The sequence below is a fragment of the Nycticebus coucang genome, chromosome 17 (assembly GCF_027406575.1).
Source record: "Nycticebus coucang isolate mNycCou1 chromosome 17, mNycCou1.pri, whole genome shotgun sequence".
NCBI lineage: Eukaryota > Metazoa > Chordata > Mammalia > Primates > Lorisidae > Nycticebus > Nycticebus coucang.
Window position 1 is genome coordinate 50,462,668 of NC_069796.1, and position 13,105 is coordinate 50,475,772.

Here is a 13,105-nt window from a genome sequence, read left to right on the forward strand (position 1 = left end):
AAAATTCTCGTGAGATCAAACGGTTTGTTCAGGTTCACACAGCTCTTAAATGGAGGTGTCAGAATCCAAACTCAAACATCTGACTCCAGACTTAATGTTCTTGGGTAACTGCTCTGTTATATCTCACCTTCTCCCTCCATAATTCCCTTTTCTCCTTCCAGGTAAAGGCCTCAGTGAAAACCCCTCTGGCCAAAGCTAACCCAGCTTCCACCAGAGTGTCTTCAGCCAAAGGGGCAACCTCAGCTTCTGGAAAAGGTGTCACCACAGCTGCTCAATCCAAACAGGGGTCCAAAGCCAAGGCACGTGAGGCCAGAAGCCGTGGGAGATGTGGTCTGGGGCTTGGGGTGGAGAGGAGGACCAGCCACTGACCCCAGCCTGGACAAGGGCTGGGATGATCTCCCATAGTCACACCATGGTGAGGTGGTGAGTCTCTTAACCTAAAAGGACTCATGTTGTCTACTTCCTTTTCTAATATTGTTATCTCCTCGAAATTCAGGCAAAGACACCAGCAAGAACCCTCCAGAACAGTGCCACATCAGTGAGGGGCCAGGCATCTATGCAAAGTGTGGGGAAAGCAGGGGCTACAGCAGCACAGGCCCAGATGGGGCCAGGGGAGGAGGACTCAGAGAGCAGTGAGGAGGAGTCAGACAGTGAGGAGGAGGTGCCAGCTCAGGTGAGGCTGAGAGAGCAGCCCTATGCTGGGGGCCACAGGCCCTGCATAGAGCATGGCCACATTCACCCCCTCAGTCTCATGTCTCCTCACACATCCAGCCCTCTGGGCTATCTCCCCTATTATATTTCTAACTCCAGGCAAAGCCTTTGGGGAAGACCACCCAAGTCAGAGCTGTGTCAGCACTTGCCAACGAGTCTCCTAGGAAAGGCGCTATCCCCACGCCCTCTGGGAAGACAGGGCCTGCAACCACCCAGGCCCAGATGGGAAAGTGGAAGGAAGACTCGGGGAGCAGCAGTGAGGAGTCAGACAGTGAGGGCGAGGCCCCAGCGGCCGTGACCCCAGCCCAGGTGAGACCCACTAGGCCTCCAAGCCACCACTACCCACTCCTCAGTCAGAACTTGGTGGCGTTCAGGGCCAGGTAAGGAAGGAAGACCAGCTTAAAGCTCTGCCTTCAGGATCCCTTATCTCAGCCATTGTCCTGCACATTTCCTTAGATAAAAGCTGCCGTAAAGGCCGGCGCCTGTGGCTTAGTGAGTAGGGCGCTGGCCCATATACCAAGGGTGGCAGGTTCAAACCCAGCCCTGGCCAAACTGCAACAAAAAGATAGCTGAGCTATCTGAGTTGTGGCGGGCACCTATAGTCCCAGCTACTCGGGAGGCTGAGGCAAGAGAATCACCTAAGCCCAGTAGTTGGAGGCTGCTGTGAGCTGTGACACCACAGCACTCTACCAAGGGCGATAAAGTAAAACTCTGTCTCTAAAAAAAACCTGCTGTAAAAACCACCAAGCGAGGGCCTCCCCAATAAAAGTTGTTCTGCTTGCTCCTATATCAAGGCCTCCATGGCGTGAGCAGACACACCGGCCCCCTGGAAAGATAGGTCAGCAATTGCTGTCAACGCACATGAAGCCATGAATCAAAAGAGTCCCAATCAGAGAGTCATGAGGAGGCTTTGAGTATAGGGCAGGAACTCTGAGGCCCTGGGGAAGTGAAGGAAGTCACATCCGTCACCTGGGCCTAAGAAAGACTTCACATAGGCAAGTGCACCTCCCAGGGAAGGCTTGGAGAGAGCTGGGAAATCTGGACAGTTTTCTGTCTGCAGAGGTGGCAGACAAGCTCTGGTGCCTATAGGGCTCAAGCGTGTGATGGAGATGATTGACATAGGCCTGGTGGAGGTGATAGATGGCAACTGACATGGTGCGTTGGTATCAGGAGAGACAGTAGGAGAGGTGGTAACTGGGACAACCTGGAGACCCCTTCCCATGTAGAGTGACAATTCTATTAGCTGTTGTGACAGTGGAAATGTATCATCTGTGTGGTCAGATCTTCCTTTTGTTAAGGAAAGCCAGAAGTCCCTGTGTCATGACAATCTTCATCCCCGCTTAAATTTCTTTTTTCTTCATGATTAATACAAGCACCATGGCTAGGGATAGTGGCTTACACCTGTAAACCTAGCACTCTGGGAGGCTGAGGCAGGAGGATCTCTTGAACCCAGGAATTTGAGGTTGAAGTGAGCTATGATGACACCACTCCACTCTAGCCTGGGTGACAGAGCAAGACCTTGTCTCAAAAACAACTAAAAATATAATACTCAACCACGGAAAACCCTGTTAAATGCTTCTAACACTAACCCCTGCCTTTGGTACATCAAATCAACTATTGGTGATGAAAAACATTGGCTCTGCTCTCAAAGAACTTACTGTTTATAGGGTGAGACAAATTACCGTATTATCAAAGAATATTATGGTGGTGCTCTTTTTGATGGAGCTGGGAGAACAGGTCTCTGAGAGGCCAGAGAGGAGAATGATTGAACTGAACTTGAAGGAAAACCAGGCATTCACCAGACCCAGAAGTGGAGACGGGCCCTCCAGCTGAGGAAAGCCATGTGTGGCAAAGGGGCAGGGCATGAAGGCACGTGGTCAGCAAAGGCAGCTGTCCTGCAGGCTGCAGTCCCTTCCCAGGCCTTGTTACTGGTGACATTTATGGGGGGGAGGGGGCTAAATGCCAGGCTAAGACACGAGACCCACCCATGTTTTGGCCTGGGAAGGTTTTTTTGTTTTGTTTTGTTTTTTTTGAGACAGAGTCTCACTTTGTCACCTTTGGTAGAGTACAGTGGCATCATAGCTCATAGCAACCTCAAACTCTTGGGCTCAAGTGATTCTCTTGCCTCAGCCTCCCAAGTAGCTGGAACTACAGGTGCCTGCCACAACACCTGGCTATTTTTAGACACAGTCTCACTCTTGCTCAGGCTCATTTGGAACCCATGAGCTCAGATAATCCACCTACCTCAGCCTCCCGGAGTGCTAGCATTACAGGAGTGAGCCACCGCGCCCAGCCTGTTTTTAAGTTTTCAATGAATTGCTCTATCAGTCAGTGTCCCAAGAGAAACCCAATTTGAAGGAGCTTAAATAAGAAGGAGACTGATTAGTTCCGAGCACACAAAGTCGCAGGGTCCAACTACTGTAAAAGTGGTTCCTTTGACCAGATGTCCTCCATTTCTGTGCTCCACTAGCCTCACTGTCACAGCAAGGTTGTGGTGTCTCCTAAAGGGCTAGGAATAGTCTTCCCTTCAAGTTTCTTCATCCAAACCTCAGGCTAGATGTGCTGCCACCCGCCCCCTCCAGGTGTGTGGTGAGGGCCACCAGGAAAGACTCAGGCTTCTATTAGCAAGGAAGACACAGGCATTACTGTTGAGGCAACTAGCAGTGTGCATTTTTCTTTCCCCATTTAAAAATTGGTAAATGCCATGCTGTTCAAATTGGGATCTTCTAGCTTCTTAAGGAATTGGAAGTTGAGGCAGCCTATGTGCCACTTTTCTGGCCGGGCTGAGTGAAAGGTAGAGCCTCTCCCCCAGTAGGGACTCTCCTAGTCTCCAGCTGCAGTGCCTGGCTCCACTCATCATGCCCCATCTGGTGGGGGCTGGCTTCTAGACAGCTCCCACTTGTAGCTGTAGGTATTAAAACCAGGTGTGAGCTGTGCTGGGACTACTGGCTCATGGCTACAACCTTGTCCCAAGCTGCTGTTACCTCTTGTTTAGACTGTGGGCCAACAGCATTATAGCCCTCAGGTCTTAGCTACATCTAAGTCATATGTCCCTTTCAAGTTCAGAATCAGTTCTGGAAGGAGGATTGGCAGGGGAGGGGTTTGCTGCCAGTGGCCACTTCCAGTGGCTGGCATGCTGGGTGAGCAGCGTTTCTGTGCATGGTCAGGAAGGGGCCATGCTGCCTTCCTGGGAGAGCCAGAGTGCACGAGGGTATTTGCCTGCTGGCTGTGTTTCCCTGTCAGCTAATGTCTCTCTCCCCAACCATGTGCAATTTAGGTCTTGTCCCCTCAAAAGAATGGTAACTTGAAAACTGCTGGAAGCAAGACCCTGGCCCCAGCACCCCCAGACAAGAATGCAGAGGGGTCCTCAGAGAGCAGTGACGAAGAGCTGCCGCCAAGCCAGGTAGGCCATGCCTTCTCTTTTAAGACACTGTGTGTTTAAAATGAACAATGGTGCATTGGGACTGGTCCTGCAGGCCTCTGTGGAAGGAGGATCTTTTCCACAGGGAAGCTATCACCATATTTAAATAGCACTTCATAGTTTCTAGAACTCTTTCCTCTATTGTGACATTCATCTGAACAGGCAGACCCTGTGAGGCCGGCAGCAAAGCCAGGTGATATCGGGACAAAACCCAGCTCTGCTACCCACCAGCTCCCTGATCCTGGGCAAATGCTTCCCCCGGCTGAGGGTCAATGTTTCAGCTATAAAGCAGGGACAGTAGTGGTGCCTTTGTGCCCTTGTGCCAGTACATGTAGTACTTGGCCTAGCCCCTGACTAATAGGAAAGGAATGTCTACTACTAGCAGGAGGGCAGGTAGTGTTGTCCCATGTGGCAGTTCAGGAATCAAGGCCCTAAGAGTTTTCATGCTTCGTAAGAGCTTGAAGACCATGCAGACGCTGGCCCAGTGGCTCCCTATATATCTCCAATTCCTATTCGGGGCTAGGATCTTTCTCTGCGTGACCCATGGACCTCACCTGCGACCATGACTTAAGCACCTGTGGCACACATTCACAAGCTGTGCTGGGTCCCATTTTTCTGGCTGGGCTGAGTGAGAGCTTACAGTCACAGTCCTGTTCAGACTAATCCCCAAGGGTGAGACCAAGTCCACCTTATTCCCCCAATTCCAGAGGCCCAAGTCAGCCATGCCGATGTGGTCCAAGGTTCATGTGAACCCAGGCCCTTCCAGGAAATGGCACTGCCCTTTCTTTTCCTCTAGCCCCAAGATCCCAGAAGCTTCTGCCAGGCACTCAGAGCACTGGTCCCCACCCAGGGCCTCAGAGATGCTGAAATCTTACAACTCTGACACCAGTGGAATGTTCTTTTTAACCATCTCCTTTACATATCACATGCCATGTTCTTTTTTTTTTTTCCCCCAGAGAGGCAAAGTCTTGCTCTGTCACCCAGGCTGGAGTGCACTGGCATGATCACAGCTCCCTGCTACCTCAAACTCTTGAGCACAAGTGATCCTCCTGCCTCAGCCACCTCAGTAACTGACTACAGGTGCACGTCAACATGCCTGGCTAATTTTTCTAATTTTTTATAAAGATAGGGTCTCAACTATATTGCCCAGGCTGGTCTCAAACTCCTGGCCTCAAGCAATCCTCCCACCCTTTGGCCTCCCAAAGTGCTGAGAGTACATGTGTGAGCCACTGTGCCTGGTCATATACCCTGTTCTTATCAATCTATCAGTAAGGTGGGATGCTGCTCACACACCTCTGGTGGTGGGGTGCTCACTGCTTTTCTCTTCTCAGTAGTACAGATTACAAAAATAATGATGAACAATGACAGCTAACTTTTTTTTTTTTTTTTTGAGACACTCTTACTCTGTTGCCCAGGCTAGAGTGGTGTGGTGGCATCTGCCTAGCTCACAGCAACCTCAGTCTCTTGGGCTTAAGCAATCAATCCTCTTGCCTCAGCCTCCTGTGTAGCTGGGAATACAGGTGCCCACTAGAATGCCTGGCTAGTTTTTCTACTTTTTTTTTTTTTTTTTTTTGGTAGAGACAGGGTTTTGCTCTTGCTCAGGCTGGTCTCAAACTCCTTAGCTCAAACAGTCCACCTGCCTTGGCCTCCCAGAGTGCTAAGATTACAGGTATAAGCCACTGTGCCTGGCCAACAACTAACAACTGCATACCAGATACATTGCTAAGCCCTATTGTTTGTGTTATTTTGTTTAATCTCCGCAATAAACCTATGTGGGAAATGCCTTTCTTTTTCTTTTTTTTTTGAGACAGAGTCTCACTTTGTCACCCTCGATAAGAGGGTGAGATGGCGTCATAACTCAAACAATCTCAAACTCTTGGGCTCAAGTGATCCTCTTCTTCAGCCTCCCAAGAAGCTGGGACTATAGGCGCATGCCCCAGCGCCCGGCTATTTTTAGAGATGGGGTCTCACTCTTGCTTAGTTTGGTCTCAAACCTGTGAGCTCAGGCAATCCACCTGCCTCAACCTCCCAGAATGCTAGGATTACAGGCATGAACCACCGCACCCGGCCTGGGAAATCCTTTTTTTTAATTCCCATTTTCTGGCTCAGAAAAATCATGCAACCTGTCCTAATCACATGGCTGGTAACAAGTGGGCAGACCTGGTATTTGAGCCCCGGACGTCTACCCTCTGCCTTGCTACCTGGTACTGCCCCAGCACTCCCTTTTGTAGGGCTTGGGCACTGCCCTCTGGCACCTTTATGAGGCTGCTTCCCTTTCTGAGGGATCTAAACAGCTGGGAGAGGGGGGCTGCTTTGCCTTTCTCTGCGGGGGCAGACTAACATAATTAAAATGAACATCATGCTTAAACTGAACCATTTAATTGGTACGTTAGTCCTCAAGATTCTACAGTCCCTATTTAAAAAGCAAAAGGAAAAAAAAATCAGCAGTTTATACATTCCCCCTGGAGAATTCAGGGAAGACAGGCACAGCCTGGGGAAGCTGCAGCCTCCTAACTGGGGGATTTTTAGCTCCTTAATCCCCAGCTCGCTAATTATGTTTATTATCATTATTATGCATTTATTGAGCATTTCTCTATTGACAAGTTTCGCTGTTTTTATTATTAGCCCATCAGTAGGGGAAAGAGATGGATGCCAGGATGATGGGCAGAGCCCCAGGCTGAGAGGCAGGATGGAGCTGTTGGTTCCATGCCTCAGCCTACTCACTGTGTCACAGCCCAGTTGTGCAGAGCATTAACTGCAGGGTAGAGTCTGTACTGGATCCTGGGGTGGGTACCAAACTAAAAAGAAATTGATTTTGTACATATTAACTGTACAGTGTATACATACATCAAAATGTGTTGTATACCGGGGCAGCGCCTGTGGCTCAAAGGAGTAGGGTGTCAGCACCATATGCCAGAGGTGGCAGGTTCAAACCCAGACCCAGCCAAAAACAGCCCAAAAAAATGTGTTGTATACCATAAATATTTACAATTTTTACTTGTCGATTAAAATTAATTTCTTTTAAATGCCATTTTTTCTATTACTTTGCCAAAAAAATAAAGATATAGGCTGTATCCTCAAAGTTTTAAGTTGAATCAAAGAGAAAAACTCATAAGAAACTAAATTAGGGTATCCTGGAAGAAGCTCGTATCTAGTGCCTGGAGAACTAACTTCTAATCTAGTTCTGGCACTGGTCTGCTGGTCACCCTGAGCAAGGTCACATGCCGTCTCTGTGCATCAACTTTCTCAACTCCTAGGGTGAGACTCTCTGGGGGCTTCCAAACCTTGAGGCTCCAGGCCAGATCCCCAAAGAGTGAAATTTCTCGGTCCCCTGAGGAGCAAATGGAACCCATTGAACAACCCTCAGGCAGTCCTGAGAAAGGTTTTGGGAAGAGTGGTGCCTCCGTGGCTTGCTGGGGTCAGCAAATGGGGCTCCTTACCCATTTGCTCAGCTCCTTACCCCCACTCTGTCCCTGACTTGCTGGAACAGGGGCACAGTTGTGATGAGCCCACCTTTGACAGGAGGCAGTGAGCGCTGTCCTGAAAGCCCCCAGGTTTGGCTATGCAGGCATCAGGCTATAGGCAGAGTCCTGGGTTTCCTCTGGATCCCTGCTGCCCACCACCTACAGGGAGTGGTGGTTTCACTTCTTCACTTCCAACAAGCTTTTTCTGACCCAGTTACACCCCTGTGCATGCTGTGCTTTGCAGCTTCCAGAGTGTAAAGAACCCTTCCAGTGAGTGAGCCCAGGCTGGGATTGCTCGGGGGCTTGACCACACAGTGCTGATGTGGCAGAGGTGAGGTCAGAAGCAAGTCCTCCCCCACATCCACGGTCAGCATGGCCTGCCTTTTGAACTCTATAGACTTTATCCGTGCACTCCTACCACTGCACTACAGAGCTGTAGTTCCCCTTGTGTTCCAACCTGCCCTCTGCAGCCAGACCCCTGGCACCACCTCCCTCCCACAGCCCAGAGGCCAGGGTGGGGGGCCGTGGGCAGGTGGAGCTAGGAGGAGGCGTTCACTGCTGAGTTGCTTTTAACATCCCGAGACGCTATTGTTTGCCTCAGTGGGTTCAGTGCCTCTCTTCGTCCCCGACAATCTGTTCCTCTGTCTTCTCACATATATATAGATCCCCCCTCCCTCAACTGTAAGCCTTCTCCCACTTTCCATCCTTCTTTTTTTTATAACGTGGGAAGAAAGGCTCTAGAAGTGGCAGATCAGAGCAGCCGTGGGGGAAGCCGTTTGGCAGGGGTGGGAGAGGCCTGAGCCCAGCAGAGGTTCCTCCCTCCAGAGGGTACCTTTCTGCTTCACTTTTCATTTACTGCTCTCTCCACAGCACCCTGGGGAGAGGACGTGCTAAGTGGGGCTCAGGAGATGGACAGGGTGGTGCAGCAGACAGAGACTGGGTTCTGCCTAGACCTGACTGTCCCCTCCCTTGACCTTGGGCAGCCCCCTCTTTCTCCTTCCCCAAGTCTCTCACTGTCCACAGAGTGTAGAACTCAAAGCAGTTCAGACATTTGGAGAGTGGAAGGTGGACTTACCCAGCTCCTTGGCTCCCGCTTACACATACTCAGTAGCTGGGAATTTTCAGAAGAAAACTGACCTGGAGACCCCTGCTGTGTGGTGGGCATGTTCAAGGGAGCTGCCATTCCCAGCCAGACTGGCCTATAGAATACCAGGGAACTGTCGCTGCTGTCCTTTTCCTTTTTCTTTTACTGTTTAATTGGAAAATTTAAAACATACCCAAAGATAGAATAATGGAAAGAACCCCACATACCATCCCCAGCCTCAACACTTATAAACTCCTGAGCAGTCTCGTTTCACGCAAACCCTTCACTCCATTTCCCAACACCCCTCAGTCTCAGATGTGTCATCTCATCCACCAGGATTGCAGTGTGCAGCTCTAAATGACAAGGACTTTTTTTAAAAACATAACCACAGTACATTATCCTACCTGAAAAATTAACTACCCAGTCAGTATCCCTGTTCTTCAATTGCCTAATGAATAGTATTTTTTATATTTGGTGTGTTCAAATAAAGACACACTACTTTGGATTATTAGTCCCTTAAGTCTTAAACATGGTTTCTTCCCTACCCACCTATCCTGGATTTCCCATGTGCAGTTTATTTGGTGAAGTAACTGGGTCAGCGTAGCTGGGAGTTACGTTCTGGGCCACTTCTCAGGAGGGCTACATCAGGGTCTCTGGGGTGGGGGCAAATAGACTATAAACCCTTCCCTGGGCGAATATTCTGGCCAAGCAACCTTGGAATATCCTCAACAGGTGGATGTCCCTGCAGTCAGCCAGAGTAAAGAAGGTGAAATTGGACAGTCTGGCCCTGGCTCTGCTTCCTGTGGACTTCATGTCCTTGGACAGCTCCCTTCCTCTCTCTGGGCTTATGGTTTTCCCACCTGTGTATTAGAGCTGATGCTTCACTGTGAGGGTCAGGTGGGCTGCCCTGAGCTGTGCGGTATTGTGTTCGGTCTTAGCAAGTACATGGGCTGAAAGAGCCCTGGGCAGCTGTAATGTCTTCTAACTGTGCCCAGCTGCCCCCAAGCTCTGTGAACCCCTTACCTTGTAAAACCCTTCCCTACCCCATCTTCCCCTTTCCCTGGCCAAACCTTTAATCACTGGGGGGATGTGTTTTGTTTTTGTTTTTCAAGGTGATTAAAACCCCTCTGATTTTTGTCGACCCTAATCGTAGTCCAGCTGGCCAAGCTGCTACCCCCGCACAAGCCCAGGCTGCGAACACCCCGAGGAAGGCCCGGGCCTTGGAAAGCACAGCCAAGAGTTCCTCATCCGAGAGCGAGGATGAGGATATGATCCCTGCTACGCAGTGCTCAACTTCTGGTGAGCACGGCCCCTATGCAATGCTGACTCTCCTGCTGCACCTGCCAGGCTTGGTGGGTGGGGCCACCCTCACTGCCTCGAATCTCGACCCAAAAGGGAAAGGACACTGGCCAAGTAACATGGCATGGTCTTAGTCAGAAGGGACTGGGGCCGGGTCTCCAGGCCCTGCATTGGCCATTCTGATTCAGGCCTGGCTCAGACCTACAGTTCTCGAGGACTAATTCCCAGGGCTTTTCTGTGCCAGCTGTAAGTGAGGAACCCAGTGGCTAGAAGCTGCAGGGACCAGGTTTCTACATAGTCTAAGAAGGAGCTCTGTAACAGCTGACTGAATGTGGAGCAGGTAGTCAGGGTAATAGTGAGCTTCCCGTCCCTGGTGGTATGTAAAGGGGTTAGGCAACCTAAGCAGAGACATTGGAGAGAGGTATTTCATCTATCAGTGGGAGACAGGAACAGATCTATGGTTTCATTGTGGTTAATATTACTATTGTTGCTATAACTCTTTTATGAGGAAGTAATGCCTGATCTTGGTAGGATAACTTAAAAATACAGATTAGCACAAAAGAAAAAATACCACCTGTAATCCCATTGCCCCAAATAATTACTGTTAACATATGACAAGTAGTAACTTTACAAAAACCTAGGATATACGGGTGTATTTTTAAAGTGGAATCATCCTGTATGTGATACTCAGTAACCGTTGCTAGATATAGTGTGACACTAAGGTTTTTTATTATTACATGTTCACAGTGAGATTCCTCTGGCTACAAAGAAGTCCTTTGCGTAGACATACTACAGTTTATTTAGCTAGTGCCATGTTGGAGGAAGCAGAGGGTTTTGTTTCTGGGGGTTTTTGGCAGTTACAGTGTTCCAGTGAACACGTGTATAACAGCCTCTGCAGATAACCGGGGGGACTCTCAGGAGAGACTATTTTAACTGCAAAGAGAGTCATTTGGCACCAGCGTTCTAGCCTGTTGCTCAGGAGTAGCAGCCTGGCCAGCTTAGAAAGGAGAAGAGAAAGCCTGCCTGCTGTCACAGCAGCCATTTGAGCTCCTTAGTCCTGTGACATAGTGACATCTCCTACCTAGGAGGCTTGGGGAGGGGAGTAAACAAGCTTCTATCTCTGTAAGCACAGTGCCAGGTCCCCAAAAAGGGCTAGCAAATTAGGTTGTTGCCACTGCTAGGAAGGCTGTGGGGCTTCTGTGCCCTCACGCCCCCCCATCCCATTCCATTTCAGCCATTAGAACCAACATGACTGTGCCCACTGCTCATCCAAAGACAGTCCCCAAAACCAGTGTTGCTGGAGCCCGCAGCAGCAAGAAACAGGAGGGATCAATTGCTCAGGTACCACCCGGTGGGCAAGGGAGGGCCCTGTAGGCCAACAGGTGGCCCCAGTCTTCTGCCACTTTTCTTGCTGGTGCTGATGGGTTGGACTACAATAATTATTACCCCCACCACCAGAGGCTTTCCTGGCCTCTGGCTATAGCCTGGATGCTGGCTTCCCAGTTCCCCTTTGAGTTCTCAGGAAGATTAATCTGAGAATTCAACTTCCAAGTAGAGCCAGCCCTGCACTCTGAGTCCCTTATCAGATTCTCCAACATGGGCTTTTTGATTTTATTTTCCTTCTGCTTTTGAAATGTCATGAACAAAAATTGCCCTTTAATAGCTGGGCGTTGTGGTGGGCACCTGTAGTCCCAGCTACTCGGGAGGCTGAGGCAAGAGAATCGCTTAAGCCCAGGAGTTGGAGGTTGCTGTGAGCTGTGTGAGGCCACGGCACTCTACCGAGGGCCATAAAATGAGACTCTGTCTCTACAAAAAAAAAAAAAAAAATTGCCCTTTGTTTTTGTTTGTTTATTTATTTGTTTTTTGAAACAGAGTCTCAGTTTGTCACCCTCAGTAGAGTGCTGTAGTGTCATAGCTCACAGCAACCTCAAACTCTCAGGCTTAAACAATTCTCTCTTGCCTCAGCCTCATGAGTAGCTGGGACTACAGGCACCTACACAGCACCTGGCTATTTTTAGAGACAGTGTCTCACTCTGGCTTAGGCTGGTCTCAAACTCCTGAGCTCAGGCAATCCAGCCGCCTCAAGCCTCACAGAGTGCTGAGGCTGGGAGGCTCCCAGAGAGCCACCGCGCCTGGCCCAAAAATTGCCCTTTGTATTGTTTATACTGTCTGTACTAGTGACTTTAACATTCTTCTCAGCCTTCACCATTTTCAGCGCATTTTTATAAGTTCTATGCCTGAATCTAAAAGCTGGGCAGGGAAAGATTAATGGCCCATTGTTCAAACTGTAAAACTGAGCACACAGCCCCCACCCAGGAGGTTACAACTTGAGCAGGAATGGGTAAGGCCAGAACCCAGGTCTTGTAACTCTCAGGGCCTTACTCTCTGCGCCATATCAGTTTGATTTCCTATCCCATGGAAAGGGAGAAGCCCACTGTGTACCCCACCTCCTTTTTCTGAAGGGGCAGAAGAGTACTGGTGTGAGCTGGGGGGAGGATTTGCTAGGGGGGGGTGCCCCAGCCCAGAGAGGTGGTATACCACCTGCTCAGTGGGCTCACCACAAGCTCCAGCCCAAGAAGAGCTGGGAACTTGCATGCTGGGTAGGTAGCTGGGCCATGGTCATCCGTTAAGCCAGTTAGCCATCAGGTGGTGCTGAGCATCTGACCGTACCAGGCACTGGGGAAGTGTTAGGAACAAGACAGGGAGGGGCCCTGCCCTCAGAGAGTGCCCAGACCAGCAGGCAGGCAGCCACTAAACAAGGAAACCAAAATATAAATATTCACCAGCTGGTAAGTGCTTTGAAAGAAACAGTATAAACTAGAGAATAGTGGAGTGACCTCTTTAGAAAGGTGGGTGGGAAGGCCTCCCCGAGAAGGTGACAGTGAAACAGGGGAAGCAGCAGTTACAGGATGGGCTGGGCACCCTCCAGGCAGGGGAGCACAGAGCCGGGATCCTTTGGGGGTACACCTGGGAGTGAGGGGAACTGATAGAAGAAGGCAGGGACAGCTGGATGGAGCATCAAGAAGAGCCCAGGTCTCCGCAGGAGAGTTATGCCACACGTGGAGGGATGTGGGAGGCCCGGAGGCTCTCTGCAAGGGGTCACAGCCAGTTTCTTTCTTAAGTCCT

At 50.0% G+C, this 13,105-nt stretch overlaps 1 protein-coding gene across 4 annotated transcripts in view; it reads left to right on the plus strand.

Moving 5' to 3' along the window:
• The window catches only part of TCOF1 (treacle ribosome biogenesis factor 1), a 41,155-nt gene that overhangs the window by 18,701 nt on the left and 9,349 nt on the right, over window positions 1–13,105 (plus strand). For 3 of the 4 annotated variants that reach the window (XM_053567448.1, XM_053567449.1, XM_053567450.1), the window contains 6 exons: window positions 162–299; window positions 497–673; window positions 811–1,020; window positions 3,989–4,114; window positions 9,793–9,979; window positions 11,214–11,320. In XM_053567448.1, the coding sequence (XP_053423423.1) occupies window positions 162–299; window positions 497–673; window positions 811–1,020; window positions 3,989–4,114; window positions 9,793–9,979; window positions 11,214–11,320 (945 nt within the window). The remainder of the gene's footprint in view (window positions 1–161; window positions 300–496; window positions 674–810; window positions 1,021–3,988; window positions 4,115–9,792; window positions 9,980–11,213; window positions 11,321–13,105) is intronic. The other variant, XM_053567451.1, reaches the window with a different exon arrangement.